Genomic DNA, 24420 nt, shown 5'->3' on the forward strand with positions numbered 1-24420 from the left:
TCTCTCAATAAAAATTGATTATACACGAATATAAAAAAAATTACTGATTTTGAGACGTGATACAAAAAATTGAATATTAATATTTGAAAAAAAATTAAAACCTACAAAAAAGTAAAGATCTATATTAACATGTTATTAATATTAATATTTTATTTAAAAAATACTGCAAGTAAACTTAAAACTCCTCACGTTTTGCACTTTACGTAAGTTAACTTGGAATTAAATTAAATTATAAATCCCGTTATTGAGAGAATTTAATTAATGTGCACGATGATTTTCCTAATGTGTAACACTTCAAGAACGGAATTCATATTTTTAACATATACATTGTCAATAAATCAATACTTTAGCGCGATCCAATAACTAAACCAGAAGTCGTTTATTTTTAAACAAAGCGTTAAATCTTGCAAATGTCAATATATGAAGTTGTCAGTTCTTGATATCAAATGTTAAAATGATTTGCGGAAAAAGTGTGCAAACTAGAAATTTCTCAATAAATTTTAAAAACACAAATTTACTTCTGTTTATAGTTCAAGCAAATATAAAAAAAGATCACCTACTTTAGGTCACCTACTTGTCACATTCCCGATATTCTTTCAATATTCAATGGCATACATAATTGAATATATAATTGAATTATCAGATATCGGAATATTTGTTTCCGACAATAACTCATCTATTAATTAAAACGGCAACTCCCAAGTTTATCCAGCTAGTAGAATTGTTTTCAATTTATTTATACGTGTATGTACACAATATTGTTTATAAAAAAAAATTGAAAGTTCCGGCTGAAGATTTGAAAATACTGTCGCAAATACGAAGCAAACGCAATACAACGGTAATTTATCGATTTATTGTTGCAAAAAAAAACTATTACTTGTTTCTGTTGTTTCCTATAACTTTCTATGCTTCGATGTGCATCAGTGAATTGTCCGCTTTGCCATTCGTAGCGCCATACGCACGCGATATTGCTTTTTTCGCGTTCGCGTTTTTTTTCTTTTTTTTTTTTTTTTTTTTTGTCACCATTTTACCGGTTCGCGATGTACGCTCATGCATGGAGAAATCTCTTCACGAAGTTCCCACGCGTTCGATCGCGGCAGAAAATTTTATTTCCACGCGGTTTGCCCCGTTGCGCACGTTCTGGCACACGCAACAGCGACGGGCGGTTTATCTGTTTTGCGAAGTGCAGATCAACAAGCGACGAAGACTGAATAAATACCGAAATCGACAAATACACCTGCGACGCGAAGAGAGAAAGCGCTTCTCTATCAACGAGCTGTTTTCTTGAGGAACCATCACCACCACCACCAACCACCTGAGCTCGCGTGATAATTCATACCCTCCGCGGATACTATTTCGAGCACGCGTGCCACTTGATGGAATCGCACCTCCGGTTCAGCGCCATTACGTACAATTGTTTTCGCTTATTACATGCATGCGATTTCCCCGCAGCTGTACGTACGTGGCGCGAACACGCCGCGAAACTTCTTCCCCGATTTCGGACGTGTAGCCCGAGATAAGTTGTTTCATTCGCGTAAAGTTTTCGATTTGACATACCGACAAAAAGGAGTCGAAGAGTCCCGTTGACATTGATACGTGATTTATACACGAGAAGCTGTTTTTGTGTTGTGTTGATGTATCGAAGTGCACAGCTTTCTGCAGTTTCGCACAACATTGCGTTTGCACTCCTCCTGAGATGTCGGTTCGAGATATCGAGCGTCGTTTCTTAATGTAAACATCCGTAAACCTTGCGTCACGAATTGCTACGTGTCGACTTCACGTCGCGAAAAGAGATGAGAAGCTAGTCGATTCTTCCGACAAAAGCATGCGATATAAGAACGTGCGACCGAGCCACTTTGCGTGTCAGTGATTTTGCAGTAAAGGCAACTTTACCTTCATGATCTTGGCACCGCGTTCCACGACCCGTGAGACACGCTATACCATCATTAATGCCCATCGCGGCGAGCACGGTGCATTATTTTATTTGCATGATCACGCGCGCGCGCGCGCCGGCCGCGACTGACTCGTCATTTCGAAACGGATTGTTAGCAACTCGGGCTTCCGTAAAAGTATAGTATTTTTTTTTCTCTCTCTCTTTCTCTCTCTCTCTGTTAGTTGGTTTACACGATCCGCGACCACGATATATTTTATCTTGCCTGTGTTCGGACGTGGGTAATTGTAAATGAAATATTATCGCAACTCTCAATTACACACACAGTCTCACGCGCGGCAGAAAAATGTGAGAGACTTGTCGATTTCGCGTGATATTTCGCGGTAATTTCGTGCGATATTTCTAAGTCCCTAGTTTTTAATTCAATTTTAATCATAATTCGGCTGTGATTGAATTCAATATCGTTCTTCAATAATTAGCGTCGTACTTTTACAGCTCGAAACTCGATTTTCCCGTTTTCGACTCAATTGTCCCGTTTTCGACGAGGCTCCGGAAAGCCAGGAATTGCGAACGAGTGTAACCGAACTCATTCGAGCACAATTTGTCGCGTGCACGCTTGTACTAGGCGCGCAGGTGGAAGCGCGGGATGCACTCGCGCCAATCGCACCGTGGCGATACCGGTCGCGCGCCGCGGCCTGGGCGATCGATCGACGAGCGCGCGAGCGGAGCGGGCCAGGGGAGATCGATTTCAATTTAGCGGCCGTTTAAGCGTGCACGCTCGCGGCTAACGAGCTTTCGAAAGTCGTAGATATCCGACAAGTTGGCCTACAGGGGCAGTCTAGCCGCGGCACTCGCAACCATCCCAGGCCAGGAACTTACCGCAGTCAGGCGGCGCGAGCACCCGCGAGCATACATGTAACACGACACCGTTAACTCCCCCACTTACAACCCGTTATTGTACTCGTTGTTAGACGTTACACGCGTGCAGACACACGCATACACGGGGGTGTGCGCTTTACTTTAACCCCTTCTTTCCTTCTCTCCCCTCTGAGGGGAGTTGGCAGCAGTTCACGCGGACGGTTTTCACGAGCGATCGTTGGCGGTCGTGGTAGTAAGGGTAGGTAGGCATTGTTAACGTCTGGGCGAAGGATAAGAACGAGACGGGCGCGCGATGGAGGGCGGTCGCGGACTGTTTTATTGCTTTTCCAGCGAGCGTAAAGAACGAGAGAGAGAGAGAGAGAAACTTGATGGCGTGTGGCTCGCCGGTAGTAGAGATTAGAGAGAGCGAGAGGTGTGCTGTGTACACCTGAGAAACGGATTTACGTTCGACAGGTTAGGTGGATTACACATTACGGCAGCTGCGAGCGCTTTCTTTGCGAATCGCCTTTCGTGAGCGGAGAAGAAGCCACTTCTCTCTTACCTTCTCTTTCTCTTTCTCTCTCTCTCTCTTTCTCTCTGTTTTGTTAATTTGTTCTGAAAGATCGATCCCCGTAAAAATTGACGCGAGGAAGCGAGCCGGGATATTATATTGTATTAATCAGCGGATTGTTTCTACGGGATGTACAATTGAAACAATTGCAAGTGATTAATCGAACAGATGTAAATTTTAATGCAAAAGAAATTACGGTCGGTAATAGAAAAATAATGAAAGTTTTTGTACTTTTTGTAAAAAAGAGAGAGAAGTTTCACGGACAACATTGTCACATACGCGAAGGTACAGCCATCCAGACCGCTACGTAGTACTTTTAATTAATTATTGCATGAATCACTCGCGCTTTTCCGGAACACCGAAGACGTCTGAAATACTTGTGCGGAATCGTCAGAGGTTTCATCCTTAATTAAATTGCTTCTATTGTAATACAACTGTGAAAGCATATACACTTCCATGAAAGATTCTCTCCGGAAAAGGAGTTGTAACACTACGGGATAATACATCTCCTTTGAGATATGCGGACTCGAAATAAAGACGTTTCCTATTTAAATTTAACAGTTTGCTACGACGACGCAAAAGCGGAGAATATAAATAATAACACACACACACACAGATTAAAAAACCATTTCATTTATTTCCATTATACATAATCTCTTCTTGTTTCGTTTTTTTTTTTTTTAGAATAGTATAGAATATCTGAAAAATATCGTTGTACAGGCACGCGTTTTTCTTTTTTTTCGATACTTCACAAATTGTCTCCGAGTTAACGATCACACGGCGAACAATCTTATATCCCGCTGAGCGTAACAAATGCAAACTACTGTCCAAACATATTACACTACAAGCAAGGTGCGCAGTTACGTACTTGTAAACGCATTTCATGTGTAATCTGATCGTTGGATTCTCACCGTGGCGAGACAAACAACAGTTTGTGCAACGAAATGCAACGTTCCGACAAAAACCATAAAACACAGCTTGAACGAAAATAATAATAAATTCCGTCGGTCACATATATTTCTGTCGTACATCTTGTCATTTGTAAAATGCATTAGAAATTATACGTTGCGGTGCGTATAACGAAATTTGATAAATTGTACACATATTTCCCTCTAACCTCCGCTCTAACACGCAGTCATTGTAAACTTTAAAATATCGCGAGCGATTTCCGCTGAAATAAAAAAAAAAAAAAAAAAAGATTCGAGAACGCGGAACGAAATATTGCTCACGGCAGATTGGTTTGTCCGTCATCGCGTGCGTTCAATTTACAACAAATGGTTACGCATAACCGTAAAAGAGGAACGTATTCAAATATTTGTGGACTGCGTATTTTTCGGACAGATTTTGTTATCTCTCGGTCTCTCCCGCCCGCGTTTTCGTTCTCGTTTCCGAGATCGCGCTTATATACACGCGCGACCGTCATCTCCGCGATACACAAATGTCCTTAGAGACAAAGAGCAATAGGCTTGATGGAGTATTAACGCATCACCGAGTAACGGCTGACCAGAAACACGTAACATTCGTCACAAACGCGCACTGGTTTCGCCGAGTTCGGCAAGACTGTTGTATTGTCACTGCAGGCGTTGCAGAAGATGTGTCCACAGTTGCGGCAATGATGCTGTAACAGAAACAAACATTTGCAACATCTGTTGTCCAAAAAAGTGATTTATAAAATAATTTCTTCTGTCGAGAGGAAACGAGTGTGTTATAGCTATATATGTGTTATATCAATATATTTGCAGTATATTTTAGGGCGAATTACAACAATTACTAGATCTAAATAACAATACTTGTTAATTCGAGCTGGAAATACGAGAAGATCGGGTATTACAGTAATTAAAGCAATAATACATGTCAGTGTTGACATTCAATATCGACATTGAATGTCAGAAATATCAGAAGCGCGGTATTTGAAGTTCGTTTCTACAAATAATGATATTTTACAACTGCCAGCGAAATTTGAAGCTTCTTAAGAAAAGTTGTGATATGAGTGGCCATTAAAACCAAATACTATGTTCTCGAGATTTTACATTTGTAAATGATATCGTACAATCGCGAACGTTTCAAGCAGCAAATGATTGACACATCGTAAATCCAATTTCGTTGCTAAATCGCGCAGCGTGAAGCAGCAAAATGACAGAAGTGGGCAAAGTGAGATATTATCGCTTGACGTCGATCGTCGGAATTTTCACGTCGACGCGAAAATCGATAAGACCTCATAAAATATCGATCGCGCAACGTGGAGAGCATCGTTGGTGAGAGTTGGCGGAGCGTTAGTTCGCGCGGAAACAGCATTTTAATCGAAAACATCCGAAGCAACAGCAACTTCGCGGCATGTAACAACGATGAGTTTTTCCCGCGCTTCGGTCAGTTCTCCGAGCGCTGGAAAGTAAAAAGCTTCGTGTGCAACGTAGTTCGGAGTCACGGATTACGTGTGTACGCGCGGGTCGGATAAAAAAAAAAAAGTGCATGCCCGCGTGGCTGAAGCTGGCACGCGGACAACGGACCGGAGCTTTTTGCGACGGGGATACTATTGTCCGCGCGTCAACTTCAGGTAAGAGAGCGCTTAATACTTTTTTCGCTGTGCTTCTTGTGCGCGAGTCCATTTCCATGTGAAGTGGTCGTTAGAGATTGCTCGAGTATGGACGGAACAGGCTAGAATTTGGCCGAAGCAAGCCGGAAGGTCGGACTTCGGTCGAGAAACAACGAACAGAATTAAAGACTGTTAACGCAATCTTTAGTCTGAGACTTACTTCGCTGCGTAAAAGCTCAGAGGGTCGGAGGTATCTTAGTTTAAAAAAACTCCGAAACTTTTTTTTCACAACGTGACGAGCAAGCGTAAACAACCTAAGTTGCGAAGTAGTTTTCTTTCTCTTTTTTTCTATTTGCAGACAAATACGTGCAATATCCTGTTTTGTCATGATTTTACTTCATTTCTAATATTATTCGAGAGCTCTAATCTACTTGCGAGCGCGAAACATTCTTCGTCGATTCATCGCGCGAGGATTCCGCGCAGATTTGCAAATCGCGAGCGCGGGAAGCTGTGTGAAACGCACACATCTAGGTGTTCATTTTGCACCTCCAACCTGCGCCTCATTTATCCGACAGTCTTTATTTTCGAGCCATTACCGACGATCTATTATAATAACGCGCGGGGGCGTTCGTACTCTCTCGGCAGACTAAAAGAGTAACTGTGAAATCGCGCGCGCGCACGGATTCTAAATTTTACATCTAAATTGAATCCCCTAAGCGAGACGCTCGGATCTCTCACGTTCAACCCCATCTCGTCGGCGAGACGGCGACGAGGGTCGCGGCGCTTGCTTTTCCGGTTATTACCGGAGAAGTGAGAGCCCGAATAATATCGTCCCGATAACCGATTTCTCCCCGCGAAGTTAATTATTGAACCGTCCCATCAACGTGACTTACGAGCGGGACGTAAGGAGGAGATAGGTGGCTGCGAATCCGCGGCGGCGTGTCTCTGGCACGTCTTATCTCTTACTACTGTGATAGATACCTACTTATAGATACTTTCCGAAGACGAATAAATCAGTCTGCGGGATCAGATTTGCGAGATACTGCCAGGCGAATATGATCGACCATGGGCGATCTATAAATTGCGCGCGACTCCGCGTCGGCGGGACGCGCGAGAGAAAGAGAAAGAGGGAAAGAGAGAGAGAAAAAGAAAGAGAGAATGTCTCTGCCAGAAAACGGGAAAGACGCGATCCCGCGGCTTGTCTCGCTCCTCTTTGTGCCGTCGGACGAGCAAACTCACTTTTATGCAATCGCATAAGCAAGGAAATGAGTTTTCATCTCTGGAGTTAAACGTTAAGAAGAGACGCGGACGCGATTGCGCGTTCGTGTATTCCTCGCGGATGTAACGACGACCTGAAACGCTGCTCTCTTTCTCTCTTTCTCTTTCTCTCTCTTGTTTATCGGTCAGAGAGGTTATTTATATATGTACATATATATCTATACACACATATACACTCGGTGGTTTTGCAGCTAATAATATAGTTTAAAAATAAAGCTATTCAGAAAGATGGTTCTTCATCAGAAATTACTGTAAAAAAATCTAGGTCTTAATTTAACTTAAAATGAAAAAGAATATTTTTTACACACACACACACACTCTCTCTCTCTTTCTTAACGCAAAGAGAATAAATTGTACTTCTCTGAAATATACATACGCGTACATCTCATTGTTTGAAACACGTTTCTTAGTTTCGCTTAAAGTTTACGCGGCACAAAGTAGAATATTCCTTGCGCCGTCGTTTATGGCGCCGTCGTCGTTTTATTGCCGCATATCGATGCACGTGACGGCAAATGGCATTCATTTATCAACATCTGTTCGCACGATCCGATGCCGCTTATGATTATTCAATATCGATGGCGCGATGTGTCGCCGCTTCCTTACGCAATAATCCCATTGATACGATAAAATAAATGTCTCTCGTTTTTCTCCCTCGCATCCGGATATGTACGGATGCGGACGATGCGGGAGAAAAACGTGTTCATTTCCCGCGCGTACAAGAGAACGAAGACGTACAATAACCCCCGCGGAACCTCGGTGAATACAAATTCTTCTTTATATTCCTCGCACTGAATCATTGACTCGACGGAGCACAGAGATTTCAGGAGGTTGAAAGGGTTTTAAACGCGGTTAGATCTTCTTCTGCGCGGGACGGAACTTCCGTAATAATTACTGTTAACGGGGGGAAACAAATAAAAACGCTCAGCGATGCATAAAACATATATAAGAAGAAGAGAGCGCACGGTCTCGTTAACATCGGAATCAAAATTCCGGGATCTATGCGAAGTGTGTCAAGTGCGCGTATAAAGCGATTGTCGGTGCGGAGAAAGAGAGAGAGAAAAAGAGAAAGAAAGAAAAAAAAAGAAAAAAAAAGAGTGGCCGTGTGCAGCGGAGCGCGGTCTTTAGAGAAAAGCCCCGGAGGTGAACTCACCCCCGTCTTAACGTGGTCAACCGCGCGCTCTTCGTGTGGTGGACTGTGCGACGCCACGAAGGCGCGGTTATTGTTTTGTCCGCTTGTGCACGCGCGGATACGGGCCGTCTCGCTTTTTTCTTTCATAAGCGAGTACGCGCGCGCCTTTTTCCACATACACACAGACACATGTACACGAGACACACGCACAATGAAATTGCGCGGTACCTCTCGCCCCGACGAGAGAGAGAGTGGCTTGCCCACCGGCACGATTCCACCCACACATCTGGTCGTGCCATGTGCGGGGGTGGTCTACTCTATATTAAACAGTATGGTAATACATCTACGAGGCGAAAAATGAGTAACAAGGATACCCGAGCACTGCCTTGTTATTATGCAATAACTTACCACCCTTTCTCTTCGCCGCGACCTTCTTTTCACCCCGCGCAAGAGTGCACGCGCTATCTCTCTCTCTCTCTCTTTCTCTCTTTCTCGCGGGCAATGTATTCCTTGAGCGCCGGAGCTACGAGAAGCAAAGAGAGAATACGGTCTAATGTATTTTATGGGGCGAGCAACGTCTCTATCACATCGCCGCCGGCTGAATATGCATGCGGGCCATGCATGCACAACGCGTAATCATGAATGTATGTCGGATGATGGTGCAGTAAAATGCAGAGAGGGAGAGTTGTCGAAATCGTGCCACTTAAGATATTTTATCTTCCATTTCCTACTTGGGAAGCAATTTGCAACGTCAGTTAATGCTGAAAATGGTAGCTCGATGTTTAAGACGTGTATATTGTTGCATGTTTCATCTTTTGTCAGAAACAAATTGATTTTTTTTTTTTACAATCGTCTAAATCGTATATCTCCCGTAGAAATAATAAATTTATACAACGGTGTACAAATATAGATCAAAACTTAATATAATTGTATCTAAATGAATTGCAAATGTTTACGGTACGCACAAAATAACATATCTGACAATGTTTTGTTTATACTTCTCATCGCGCGTTCATCTGTGTTTCGCATATCGATTGCTAAATGTTGCACATATATGCACATGTATTTATACTCGGTATGACGTAGGTATACGATTTCATATACACACTTGGCAACTTTTCATTGAACAAAAATAAAAATAGTTCAAATCTCTGTCCATTATTATAAATAATAACATGAAATCTCAAAAGTTTATTTTTTGTCTTGCGATGTTCATTTTTACCTCTCGCTTAAAGACTGTCGAGTCATTGTTGACAAAATTGTAGTGAGAAAAGCGCTGTGAATAGTGACGACGAGACTTGCGATATACAACAATGCTCCCGAAATGAAACTAAAGACGATTTCCGGTAGCGTGACAGCAAAAAGAATTCGCAAGATCGATTGTCACGCTAACAACGGTCACGCCAAGACGTCTAATCGCATGCGTTCAATAAACTGGTCTTTTTTTCCAAAAGTTCGGGACAATTAGCGCGACCGCGCGGCCGCGCGCTGAACCGTACTTATCGCGCCACGTCCGCGAAATTTCGATAAGCCTTGTGTGAAACGCGCGTAAATCCCGCCACGGAATGTATCCCTATGACGAATGCACGCTCCCTTCGCGAGCTTCCCTTATCGATGCACGCAACTTGCTACATAGTACAGAACGATCAGATCTCAGCGCGAGTACTTCAAGCGGTGCTCTCGTGGTTTTCGTGTTTGAGTAGTCAAAGTCGAAAGTTCTCGCGCGGCTTCGCCGTGTAACGCGACACGTCCCGTTAAAATGAGCGAATTAAAAAAGGTTACGCGTTTCCGCGCGCGCGCTTTGCGGCGGGTGTTTAACACACTCGAGAACTTGTTTAAGTCCGTAATCCCTCAAACGCCCTTCTTATCTATTCCCCGCAAATTCCGACCCTCATTACGACCTATCGCGATTTAATAAAGGGGAAAGTTAGGTAAACGAAAGCCTTTAAGTGTAATTGCTAGTCCGAGCGAACGCGATAGCCCTCGCTATCTCTAATAATACGACTGTCGTGCATCAAAGTTGTGTTGCGCGCCGAGGCCGAGGCGATTCCGATCTCGGAGATCTCATCCTGACGACCTGACGAGCGCGCGAGGCAAGAACGTCGGAGATGCTTCCTCCCTATGAGGCCCGAAGTGGGTGTATTGTTACCCTCGCCCTTAAAACCACGACCCGATCGACCGTCGGTCATTTAACGCGCGCGCCTCCGTTCGTTTCTGTCTCTTCCTGCGACGCAAGGAGATACGACGTTCGAGGAATTCGCATCGAGGAAGAGAGTACGCGATTACTTCCCGTACGGCGGATAATTGAACAATTACGTACGGCAGTACCGCGCGCTTTCAGCCGAGCGAGCGCTCTCTTCGCGCGAAGCGGTTCCACGAATAGATTCGGAAACGCGGACGAGAACGAGAAGAGAGAAGAGAGTAAAGATTTGTCGAAGAAGAGGAAGGATAGCAGAAAGCCTCGAGACGTACCGTGAGAGAGCGTAAAACGGCAAGAAAGTGTAGGCGGGCGTGTTATACGAAGGCGTGGGAGCAATTAAAAAGTTTGATTACCTTGCGACGAGTCATGTTGAACTCACGACTGCACCCCTTGCATTGGGTGACCAACCGATCGTTCGCCCAGGTTACCGCGCCCTCTTGCAGCGACTGCTGCTGCTGCAGCTGAGCATTGTCAGCGGCCTCGCGCAGCTCGGCCGCCGCTAATTTGGCCGCGCTCAATTGTCCTCCAAGTTCCTCCAGAGTTCGTTCGTGTTCGCTGCACACCTCCTTCAGCGCGTAATATTCCTCTTGCAACGTCAAGTATTTCTGGAACAACGGGACACACCGATTCGACGATTATTCTCATCCTTCCGCGCGTAATTCGCGCTCGTCTGCTCGCCGATTAAGTGCGCGCGTCGTGTCTGTTAAAGTGTAAACGCGACGACAATCCGCGAACTTCCGCCGCGAACAATTAATTTATTGTGTCATCCGTTTGCAAAAGCATTTCTATATATATATAATAAATTCAAATAATTATACACAATTGTGTCCTTCTTTTTTTCCAATTTTCGCTTTTTTTTACTTCGCAATAATTCGATTTCTAACTTTATCCTCTGCGTCTCTCCGCGGAAATGTAGTATATTCTTATGTCTTTAATTAGTTAATAAGCATATTATATCCAATTGCGTCCGGTGAATAACTTGCTCTCTGTTCTAATTATAAAATCAATTTATTTTTACTCAGCCGTCAAATAGCGCGCCCACGTGATACCGCTTTCGGAATTCGCGCAGAGAGAATACGGTATGCGGTTGGAATAAATCTCGTTAATCTATTTCAATGCGACGTTGCGCTATCACTGTCGGTTCTATTATCGAAGAAACGGATAAATCCTCGCGACCGATTCGACCGATTGAATTAGGTGTCCGGGCTTATAATCTCCACGCTGGCGGGTTTCGAAATGGGATTTAAATAGAAAAAGATCGGTTATCTCGCAACACGCGCGCGTTTCCCGCGCGCGCGTCGAGTCTGCGAACTTACAAGGCGGGCGCGACACGATAACGTTACGCAACGGAGATTTATTCGCTCCGACGGGATATATGCTTAAAAGGCAATACAGATATCGCGCTGTTATCGTTACCTCGGACACCCGCTTCAGCTGATCGATCTCCTGATGTAATTGAGAGATCTTCTCCGTGTTACAGATCGATGTTTCCTGCAAGGAGGTCCTCCATTCGCGCTCGAGCTGCAATTCCCTCTCGACCCCATTCGTCCGCGCTTCCCGCGCGACCGCCTCCGCGTCCAGAATCCTCATCCTCTCCTCCGCTCCCGATCTGACACCATCCATCTCCTTGCACCTGATTAAGTCAAATCGCTGATACTTAAATGTCGTAGGTACAAAATTCCCTCTCCCTTCCTCCTTTCCGCGCCGGAAGCCATTTCGTTCAATTGAATCAACGATCTTTAATCTCTCATACTTCGCACTCTTAGGGATTACATTGAGGTTTCAAATAAGCACGGGTGTAATGACGCGTATATTTGAGGTGATGATCCCTCCCCGTTTTCCTTTCAGCGTGAGAATCCACGTCGAATGGTAGTCTCTCGTAAATTCTTTACTGGCGAGAGAAAGTGCATTCAATTTTGTTTTTTATCGATTCATTAGCGGAAAATGCTTATATAAGACGCATCTTGATTCAAGTTTTTTTTTTTGTTTTACATTGAACTCATTGAAGCACGTCTGCTCAAAAGTAGCAATTTTCAAGTGCTTAAACGTTTTATCAAATAAGCGTCATATTGTGATTATGTTGTAAAAAAACATAAAATATTTATTTCTCGGAAAACGCATTTAAGGAACTGTTTTGCGATTGAAGTTTACCTGGTAGATTATTACATTTGTAATGTAAAACGGCAATAAATAAACTAGTAATAAATAATAGATTATTGCGTTTGTAACATAAAACGATAATAAATAAACTGGTAATAAATAGTAGGTACTCACGTATATACACACTACATTGACAGAATTTTTATCAAAATAAATTTCGTAACAAAACAATAAATCTATTTAATGTTTCAATAATAACATTACTTATGATATTGACTGACAACTTACCTTATCTAACATCGCAATTACGTACAAGGATGAGAAAATAAAGAAATTGTTTCATTTATGTTCATCTCAAGTAATATAAAATTAATACGTAACATATATATTATTAGATATAATGAAAAATAAACAATGTTAATAGAGCTGATAAATTGCGGTATCTCTTACGTCTAATTAACGATGTGTGATTTTGGGATAAACACAAACGCACGCTCTTTTCTGTCATAAATTTATTTTCGCAGCGTTGTTGGTACAAGCACACGTTAGTGTCAGAGTGCGTTATTATAATATCCACTTTGCGAGGCTTATACGAGGCTTACGTATATCAGTATATGAATATGGCACATTTTTTATTTCCGAGATAGAAGAGAGAGTAATTATTGTATTTCGAGTAATGTCTTACTTATGAATATATGAGTTCGAGATTACAGTTGTCGATAACAATAATAACGTAAACTACTCGATAATTCAATAATTATGCCGGAATTATTTCCCATTATATATGACACGAAAGATAATCATAAATTACTCAAAAAAAAAGGGGGGGAATGATTCGGTGACATGATTCAATAATCGCGAATCAGTTCCTTAAACACATTTGACGCGAATAAATCTCAATTGAAGATATAAAGATTAGTTGGAAATATACAGATTTATCTAAAGCAACCAGATTTGTTTTTCAATAATAACACATTTCAGACTCTATTGAAATAATTAAGCGTGAAGTAACGATCGACATGAGATTCGCACAATAAAATATTTGTTACTATTCTTATATATGCTCGATGAAATATTAATATATATATATATACATATATATATATATATATATATATGTATATATGTATATATTCTCTTTATTAGTACAATTATGTATATGTTATAATATATAAACCTATCGATTATTGCGAAAGACTTAAAATACGTCTCGATATCATTACTAGCTACTTGTATCGATATACAACTCTGCCTATCGAGTAGCTTTATAGTGAAGATTTGCCAATATCCCCGTGACGAGAAAAAAAGTTTCAATTAATTCTAGAGAACTTCAACGTTTCTTTCTAAAACCTATCCTATTCGATTTTGCGACGCGTTTTTCTAAGTAAAAAATAAATCATCTCTAGATACGACCTATTTATTTGTTTTGCGTGCGCTTTGTTTAATTATTGAGTATGACTGTTCGCAATTATACACAGCGACAGCTGATAGAAAAATCTTATCACAACGATTATATTTGTACGTAAATAATGCCTGCTAATCTATTGCAGTTCGACAAGTATCGAGATTCCAATGGTTCTTTTTTTTCTTTTGTTTTTTTTTAAGAAGTAGGTTACGCGTGAGAGAAGAGATTCGATTTTCAAAAATAATGTCGACTTTTCATCAAGAGTGAACAACTTCTCGTAAGAATAAAGAACAACGACGAAAAATTGCGTATGCATCAAAAAAAGTTTTGCATCGTTTGCATGTCCGGTCAGTTAAAACATGCAACATCTCGCCGACTAGAAAAATGCGACTAGAAACTACCCACGAACGCAACAAACTATTCTACACAATGGAGAAAAGTGTTTTTATTTTTTTTTTATTTTTTATTTACAAGAAATAGGACCGTTTCTCTTGAATTATTACGTTTCCGCTGCTTCGCGCGAATCGAGCGAAAATAAAAAAACTCTTGCTAAAGAGTTTTAATAAATACACGTATAATATAATATCGTTTTTCTGCGCCGCGTTTGCACGCTGGCGTTTTCTACGAGAGACACGCGTCACGATAAACATCAATACGCTATTAGATAATGCACAGTATTGATTAAGCTAATCCCATCGCTGTTTTTGCTTATCACTCTATAGGGATCTCTTCATCGGACATACCGTCGCGATACCGAGCGAAAAGCTGGTTTATCAACGCAATCTTTGCGTAGGCAAACGAGATCAGATAAGCCCCGCTTGACGGGGATGATAAAAAGCGCGTCGACGCCTCGTCGAGCGGGAAAACGCAGGATGATAAAGCGCAAAACTTTTTTCGATGCGCGTTGGCTTTATTATCACACTAATGGCTAACGCGACCGTCTAATCTCGCGTATAATAGTATGCATATACATGCGCGTGATCGGTTGCACTTATAAGTTAATTAACACTAATGAAAGACAAATTAAACATACTTCTCATCCATTTTCTGGATGGTCTCAGTCATCGACAGTGTTTTCGCTTCCAGTTTCGTGATCAGTTCTGTCTTATGTTTAAGCGAGCCTTCGCACTCCTGAAATGAATATTCATTGAGCACAAAAGCGAAAGAGAAACGATCAAATGCCCATTATTACTTAAGTAAACCTGGAATAGTAACACACAATAGCATTGATGCACACATATTGTGAGTGAGAAAATTAGTTTCACGATAGATACGTGCGAGAGTACAAAGTTAATGAAATGACATCGCGTCTTTGTCCTGTCACAATAAGATATATATTTTCATCTAAGCGAATATGATGTAACGAAATGTCTGATAAAATCTTCCCGATTTTCTCTAAAGAGCCAGATTTAAAAAATCTACTTATCTTACATCTATGTAATGTCAATCGTATTATCAGTGAAGTATGCGACGTGTGATTAAAAATTGTTAAAAATAAGTCGCTGAATTTCATGACTTGTCTAATTACTTCCACTAAACTTGCAAACAAATTGATATTTCTTGCGCGACGTAATGAGAAACCGCTTGATATTTCAACACCGCGTGAAAACTTTCACGGGAATTATTGTCTCGACGATAACGTAAAAGTCAGTGTATCCAGCGTTTCAGAAAAGAAAAAAAAAACGCTAAATCATTTCGTTACACCATAGCAATTACGTGCGATTTGTCAACCGACGATCGATTTTTTCAAAGTGGCACAGAAAAAATTCGTGTCAGGCGTGTGTTACACGGCGAATGGCGGTATGCGTGAAATGTAAAAGTGGAAACTTCTCGCGGCAAAGTAACTACTGCACAACTCTATAGTAGTCTCGAGGGTGTTCGTATAAAAAATGTACGCCTCGCGTGCAACACCGAATAGCCGGCGATATCCGAGAGTGTCGAGATCCGCTGTGGAATTAATCGTGTGAAGGGGGGTGTGGAGGGGCAGAAGGATTAGGCTGTATCTTTATTCTTTCGCGGCCTGCTCGGCCGTTGAACTGTTCGTGGATATCTCGGAAGTAGAGCGGCTCTGTTTCAATTTGTCATTCGTGGCTTTCGACGATTGCTCGTCGAACGAACGCTGATGATCGACCGTCGGCCGGGCCGTCGCGTTCGCGCTCTCCGGACAACCCCGCGGCGTGGTGGGGTTAGTCTTATAAGGAATAGATTTCGACGTGCCGCCCGGAGTGGTCGGGCTTCGCATGTTCTCGCCGTCCTTCATCAAGTGATTGTACTTCTCGAGGTTGTTAAGAATCTTGCCGATCTGATTGGTCTTCGCGTGCAGCCGGCTCACCATCTCGCCCTTCTGTGTCAGCTCATGCTCACACTCCTACAAGGGAAACACGTCGAGAAACGCAGAATTGTCTTTCCACGCCGAAATCTTCCCCAAGAAGGAAAAGATCACGGCGAACGTGCGGGGAAATTTCACGACGCACTCTTTTCAGTACGTCCTCAAAAAAAAAAAGCAATCTAAGCAAATGCTGAATTTCGCGCAGAGAAACACGTACGATTTGATTGCTTTTTTTTAACGGGCACGTTGCTGGAACATTACGGAAAGGTTATTTTGCTTTCTGTGCTGCACAACTAGTAATTCCTTGCCAATTGCAAGAATCTTGCAATTACAGCGTCCTTTATGTAAGTCTTATATAACTAAATAATATCATGGTATAGTATACTCGTTCGTGTCAATTGTGTGATTTTTTTTGTGTGATTACTTCGTAATTTACTGGAGAAAAGTGCCTGATTAGATTAAAGTACGAGTATGCTATATTACGCAAGCGCGGAAAATTCATATAAGTAAAAATATGAATACCACCTGCAGCTTTTTGTACATTTCCAAGTTGATTAGCTTGATATCCTCCAGCTGTCGTCTCAAGGATATTATAGTATCCTGCTTCTCGTGTATATCCTTCTCTAACAACTTCATAGCTACCTCCATTTCGGATTTCATGCTAATCTGTACGACAAAAAGAAAATAACAAGAATACTATTCGAACGTTTCTTGTATTTTGTACGCGCGTTCTCGTACGTTCTCGCGATTTTACTTCCGCGGTAAAGCCTCGAGCGTGCTCTAAAAATATTCTGCTCGTACGTTAAGAAAGAATATTGCTGAAAAGATACGGTCTCACAACCTGTAGCTCTAGTTCTTTCTCCAGATCCTGCCGAGATTTCTTTTCAGATTCTAATCTGCTTCTAAGCTCCTCCATTTCCGCTGTGGTCTCTGTTATTTTAAGGGGTATTTTTCCGTTCTGAAATGAGATTCGGTTTCTTCACTAACGGGGCAATCCGCACGTAACACGCAATTCTCAGCGACATGTATATACATATGCACATATATACCTCGTTTGCGTCTTTAACCTCTATGCCGAGTTCCTTTTTAAGTTGCCTGTTCTCTTCTTGAAGCGACAGAATATTGTTCTTAGCGATGGACAGATCTTCCTTCATGAGAGCATTGGTTGTTGTCAGAGATTCTACTTTGGCTTGGAGATTTGTTACCGTCGCACTAAAAATCGATAGGGGAAAATAAATCTCGGATATTGAAAACACATACGAATGTTCTTCTTGCCGCGAAAAATTCGCAAACAATCAGATATTTACTTGAGATGCCGATTGAGTTCCTCGATGTAATTCTTTTGATCGAGCACCGTGGTCATGTTATCGTTCTCCAGTTCGTCGTCCGGCGATTCACCCGGTATGTGATTACTATTGCGCAGATACAACGAGAAATCGATTACGCCTTGCTGACAGTCGAGGTCTTCTTCCTGTCACAACAACGAGCGACCGTGGCTTTTAATGTTATTATCGGCTCGCGCGCAGTTTGCGCGTAAAACACGCGACTTTAAGCCACCACTGACCTTTACGCAGAAGTTGCAATCGATCACATTCAATCCCACCAACAAACCCATTACCACAATAGCTTCCTCGCTCATCATCAAAGCGTCCGGCTCGAAATATTCGGACAAAATATCATCTTTGTGATCTATCAGAACTTTCAGATAATCCGCTAATTTCTTTTGCATCAGCGCCATGCGCAACCAAGCACGCGCCCTACCCATAGCCGTTCTGAAAATAGATTTTCAAAATTCCACACCCACACCAAAAACGAATTTCACAAAGAAGTGTTCACAAAAATCACAGAAGCATTTTGTTTTTTAAATGATGAGAGATAAAATAAAGATAAAAGAGTAATCTTTTTTTAAAATACAATTTTTAAAAATTCGAGAAACTAATCATTTGATAACGAGAATTTATTTTTTTTTTTTTAATAAAAGAATCGATAAATTAGAAATTAAATTAATTAACGTTACATATAGTTAAATAAAGTTACATCAAATTTAAACGCGAATGAATAAATATGAGTGTACGTGTTAAACTTTCTCAGAATAGAAATTCGCAGTACCTAACAGTCGGTAAATCACGAATGCTGGATGTAATATCTTGAGCTTCGGGACAATACTTTTCTACGAGCTGAAGAATATCCCACAGCTCTTTCTTGGGTCCGAGAAGACCCTGAAATCGGAAACTAGTTAGTAAACTTTCTCAAAAAGCTCACTTCTCATACGAGGTGTGTTGTTTTACCTTCTTCGGCCGTAAGCCGTGCCTGAGCACGTGTTCGAGCACAATGAAGAAATGTTGCAATGGCATGTGATCGGAATCGAGCATACGACCATATTTCAAGGACGTTTCAATCAGCTCCTTGACGATTAGTTTCGAAATGTTAACGAGATTACTCCTCTCGATGATTACCGGATCTCGTGCTGCAAAAACAATTACGTGTCTGTTCTAACTCACACATTTGAACTTTCCCTGATCGTAATTTTTCCTCATTAATGCTTACAATAACGACTTCGACAAATGTCAGAGTTACTAGAATATTCTTAATCGTGAAAAGAGATGTTTGCAACAGCATAAAATATGAGTTAATGATTTCGTTTTTTTTTCAAAATAAATAAACAAATAAAGTGGTAACACTCAAAGCAAAGAGTTCCGCAACAGCGGTGTGAAGAAATGCGTTTCGCCCAAAGCGCCCACGCGAAAGCGTGACAGAAGAAAAGGAACGTTTTTTTCCGCGAACAAGAAAAGCAACAAGTAACAACAATATAATAATAACGCCTGTATATGTAGTTAACCTTCGTTGAATCAAACTCAGGAAAACGGAATATGCGAAATTCTGCTACAAGGAAATGGGTTGAGTGCAAGAACATCGAGTACAGACACAAGCTGGAGACGTGCTGCAATGGCGGTGGACTTGGCGGCATAATATCGCGAAGCTCTTGCTGTTGCTCGGAAAGCTGTTGTCGTTCGTGATGGTGATGGTGATCATGATGGTGATTAATACCACTGAGTGCGAGCGGCGGCGATGGCGACCGTTGCATCGAGTCCTGGAGCGAGAACTCGACGTCCTGGAGCTCCTTCAGGCATAGCCACTCTCCGTCCACCGACACGCGAAAATTGCACAGATATATCGTGTCCTGAGCACCAGCCATGTCTTCCTCCAGCATGACCCCGCCGTGATGTACACCACCGTGATCGCCCGGCGGCCGCAGTTTCAGGCCAGTCAGGGATTCCTGCCGCATAGAAGACGATTCCTCTATCGCGTCGCTCGCCCAATCGATTTCGGAGATTGTCCCGATTATTTTTCGTTCGCAGATTCTTCACACTTGCTTATAATATCAATATTTCTTCGATTATCGTTCGAGTTGGATTCTTCTCGTTGTTAAATTATTTTGTTCTTAATCAACAATCGTCAAGTTGTGCTTTCAATAAATCTTTCTTGGTCTATACGCGTCTGTGAGTCGAAGTATCTTCTTCTCGCTGCATCGATCAGCTGATGGAGAAATATGTCGCAATGGATGAGTCACCAAATAATATATCGCGGTCGAGCTCGTATTGTTGGCAACCAGATGACAATCTGCGTCCACTGTATTTATTCTCTACTGGTTTATCTCTTCTTCATGTTATTCTTCTTTTACCGTTGATATGTGGTATATTATTAACAAATAGATCTTGCCAGCAATTGTAACGAGAAATTAATTCGGTCAAGTAGCAGGTATCGAAGTAACGTCAAATAAAAATGTAGCTGAATCGAAGAAGACGATAGTCGCGCACTACTTGGACTACATTGTAGTTTTGCAGAGATTCGATCACTCGTTCGTAAAAACGACACGGAAAATCCTACGCACTTTTTGACAACAAGAAAACAACTTGTGAAATTTTATGCGATTGCGTCGAGTGTGGAAAATATCATGTCGAAAATAGCAAGAGCACCGGCGAAATGTGATATTGATTTTCCCGCTGACTCTGCCTCCATCTGCGAAAATCAATACCGGTGGCAGTGCCCGTGGCTGCAGAGTGCTGCCATCGTTTATCCGCTCTATCGATATAACAGTATACAAACTGCGCTCTTTTTTAGGTAACATGAATGCCATACAAAAAGATTTGTTTAATCATTAAAACTTTTATATACGAAGATAGGATAATAAAAAATACACCATTGTTTATTTCAAAATTTTATTTCAACGTTACAAAATCAAAGAAACTTAAAAATATTTACATAAAATTATCTCACATATAATTAGTAGTATAAAATTTTAATTAACACTGTGATTGTGCGTGCTGTAACGTTTATCGATTTTATTTATCACTCAAACGTAAGAAATTATTGCAGTCTTTTCCTTTATTTATCGCATTGCAAACGTTTCGCATTTACGCACATTTTTACACATTACACCAGAGCAATTAATCACGTGCGTACAAAAAAATGTTACGGAAAAAAAATTACATACGTCTCGCAGGATTTTTTGTGATACACGCAACAGACGACGATGCGCATATGAAGATCCGACAATGTGTAACGCACTATGTTATGTAGAAGATATCACTGTGTTCTCGAAATACATTTCTTTCTTATCACTCGAGATTACAACTGTCCATCGTAAATACCAGAGCAGTATTGAAACAGCTGCTGTTACGAGAAGTTTACTGTTCAAAATTATATTAAACTTTCCTAGTCCTAAATTTATAATAAAAAAAGCTCATGTGTATAAAACATTAATTCTAGTCCTTTTCGGCAAAATCGCATAATTAGTAGATCAAAGCTAATTGATTTCAATTAATCTCTGCGAGTGAAAAATTCTTCTGGATCAATGATAATGAGAAATTTTGCATTTTATACGTGCGATCTCACAACACATACACTATTCACATCCTACACAGACATAAAATCCATTAGACGTCTAATGGACGTCCGTAACTCCATGTGACGTCTAATGAACATCTAATGGAGGTGTGTATAGAGTATGTAGGATGGTCTCACATCTCGTTGTCAATCAAATTTAACAATATACTATTTTCGGATTTAACAATCGTATAATAAATTTTCATATACCGCACGAAGAAAATTGTTTTTTTCATTGATAAAACATAAGAGTCAATGATTTATGCAACTGGAGAATTAACTGGTAAATACATAATAATTGCATTAAGAATGATAATATTGCTTTTATATAAGAAAATAAAGTTTTACTAATATAATAATACGGCCAATAAGAACAATTTGCTAAGCTCGCTGAGTTTTTTGTCTCATCAACAAAATGTTTTGTTGGCACAGCAAAAATTTGTTTCCATGTATTTGTTTGTCAGTAACATATTATCCTGCTTCTATCAGAAGTTCTAACCGGCACGAAACGACAAAGAATATCAGCGACACGTGCGCGCACATCACGTTCCGCGCGCTGATTTCGCGCGCGCCAAAGCCGCGAAGCGCGTACTTTCGAAAAGCGCGCCGGATCGCGTGGCACAAGGCATGCATCCGTGTCGCTTTTGTTGTGTACTCACGTCTCGGCAGCCACCAGGCATCCAGCTTTCTCGGTCGGGACACGACGAGGTCCGGCCATTTATCCTCTCGTATCGAGTAGCTCGACGGCGAACGCGAGACACTCTTTTCATTTTCGTCGGACGCGAAACTACCGGTGAGCGACTTCTCGGACGGGGATATTGGCAAACCGTCGCTACTCTCTGCGGCCATGTTTACGTTTCTACTAGTAGTTTCCGCCGCCGACCTCTGTGGCGCATTCATTTACCGACGTGTTCGCTGTGATAAGCATATATCCGTATACTACTGACACGTACGTGTATCTCACAATCAGAAAACAAACTGCACGTCTAAAACACGCAAGAGTTTTTTAAAACTCTTTCTAGATTTATGCCAAGAGGACAATGTAAAAAGATTTATTTAGACATCTTTTCGAAATTAATATAACGTTAAATAATACTGAATTTATTGTTTTCTCAACGACTTATAAATGTTAGTACATGTGCAGAAATTAAAATATCTGTAATATTTTCTAAAATTCTTTAATATGGAAATGTTCTAAATCTTACTTTGTAACATATGAAACATATTTCAACATATAATATCTACAGACATGTAATAAAAGTTTTACTTTTTGGAACAACAATCTGAGGAAGCAACTACCTACACAGAACAAAAACTCCATTAGACATACATTAGACATCAAAAGCTCTATGCGATATCTAATAAATGTCTAATGGAGTTTTTGTTCTGTGTGGGTAGCAATGTTTCTTTTGAATCACACACGTAGTTGCAAAAATGATTTATTTAATAATAAAAATTAAAATTAATAAACATTTTAATAAAGATTTTTTACAACTGAGATTTTTTACAACTAATTCATTTCTAGGCAATCAGCTGACGTAATGACGTTAATATAAAGTCAGTTTTTGATCCGTTTCGACGTTAGTTTATGACGTAATATTAATGTAATGACGACGTGAGTTTGTTTCGTCAAAAATAACGTCAGATTAATGACGTTTCCTTACGTAAGGAAACGTCATTAATCTGACGTAAGGAAACGTCATTAATCTGACGTAACGTGACTAATGTGACATCCCACATAGCACGTAATATTACTGCAATTTCACAGTAATATTGTTTTTCTATTACAATATTGCACTCTAATATAATATAAATATTACCGTAATATAATATCACAATAATATTGAAATGTCTGCCGAAATGCATCACAGTAATAATATGTAAAAGAATATGTAAAAAAAATAATATGTAAAAAAACTAATGACACATCGTAAGAGAGAAATTAATTCGAGTGAAATCTAGAATTAATTTCTCCTCTTAAGGCAATGTGCCATTGATTTTTTTTTTTATATATTACCGTAATATTGCTGTGATGCATTTTGGTGGATATTTTAATATTACTGTGATATTACATTAACATTACGGTAATATTTCTACTATATTAGAGTGTAATATTGCAATGGAAAAACAATGTTAGTGTGATATTGCAGTAATATTACGTGCTATGTGAGATATAGATGTAATATATTGATAATATTATTATAATATTGTATTATAATATCTAATATTACTGGTTTATTGCAATTTTACTATAATATTTCCGTAATATTACGTGCGACGTGGGATCTTATATATAATATATAAATGTATACTCAAAAACAAATTTTTAACAACGTGTTATTTAAATAATGTCATTATGACGTCTTATTTACTTATTTCAACTGACGTCACTCCAAAGACCAATAGTTACATCATATATAACGTATACGTATGACGTATATATTGTATACGTATATACAGTATACGTATATACTGACGTCATTGTTATGACGTTCAAAATAACGTCAGATTTAGGTCATAATCACCAATTAATGATAAAAATCACGTATATTTACGTCATTACAATGTCAGTTGGTTGCTTAGGTTATAACGTGTTTCTATATGTGATCTACTTTTAATTAACTTAAGTAATTAAATTAAAAAGTAAGATATTATATATATATATATACATAGAATTACATTATAATTACTTATCTCAATTAAAATTTTTTATTTTATTAGATATATATTATATCTATATTTAATATATTCAGTATATACTAAAATAAGAAAATGGATAAAAGATTAATATTTTATATTCATTTCGTTTCTTTTTAATTTAATGAAATTATTTCTTATAATAAGAATATAATAGTAAGATATTGATTGAGTAAAATATACATGTTTATAAAAGTATTTGTATTAATTTTGTGTAAATATATTCTGATAAAAAAATAGCGCACAGAAACGTATTCAATGTATTTTGCATATCTCTTTTCATCTTATATAATATTAACGCTATCTTACTTTTATCTTACTTTTATGTTTCACTTTTCTGCCACTTAGGCGATAGTAGTGCTGTTAATCTTCATTACAGCATGAAAATATCGAGCAATCCATGGTCATACAGTCGAAGTATTTTACGTGTTGCCGTCTACGAGCGCCGCAATGTTCACGTATTATGCACATGAAAACATTTTACGAACCATGCAGAAAATGAAAAATTCTGATAGTTTATAGTAAAAGCCAGAATCACAACC

General features: G+C 40.1%; 1 protein-coding gene across 4 annotated transcripts; it reads right to left on the minus strand.

Annotated features, from left to right (window-relative positions):
* Positions 1–3955: 3955 nt before the first annotated feature.
* LOC109852156 (protein RUFY3) lies at positions 3956–22030 on the minus strand. 4 transcript variants are annotated; one of them, XM_020423037.1, is made up of 12 exons: positions 19220–20454; positions 18583–18761; positions 18404–18513; positions 17859–18066; positions 17602–17765; positions 17344–17506; positions 17136–17252; positions 16820–16960; positions 14999–15096; positions 11877–12093; positions 10814–11065; positions 3956–4938 (listed from the first exon to the last, which is right to left on the minus strand). In XM_020423037.1, exons 1-12 carry the CDS (start codon positions 19578–19580, stop codon positions 4798–4800), a joined length of 2151 nt encoding a protein of 716 aa, XP_020278626.1. In that variant the 5' UTR covers positions 19581–20454; the 3' UTR covers positions 3956–4797. The 4 variants fall into 4 exon arrangements, with proteins under 4 accessions (XP_020278626.1, XP_020278627.1, XP_020278628.1 ...); XM_020423038.1 differs by having other exon boundaries at positions 3957–4938; positions 19343–20453; XM_020423039.1 differs by lacking the exon at positions 19220–20454 and adding an exon at positions 21841–22030 and having other exon boundaries at positions 3959–4938.
* Positions 22031–24420: the final 2390 nt, after the last annotated feature.

The sequence above is a fragment of the Pseudomyrmex gracilis genome, unplaced genomic scaffold (genome assembly GCF_002006095.1).
Source record: "Pseudomyrmex gracilis isolate BER0280 unplaced genomic scaffold, ASM200609v1 scaffold_25, whole genome shotgun sequence".
NCBI classification, from domain to species: Eukaryota; Metazoa; Arthropoda; class Insecta; order Hymenoptera; family Formicidae; genus Pseudomyrmex; species Pseudomyrmex gracilis.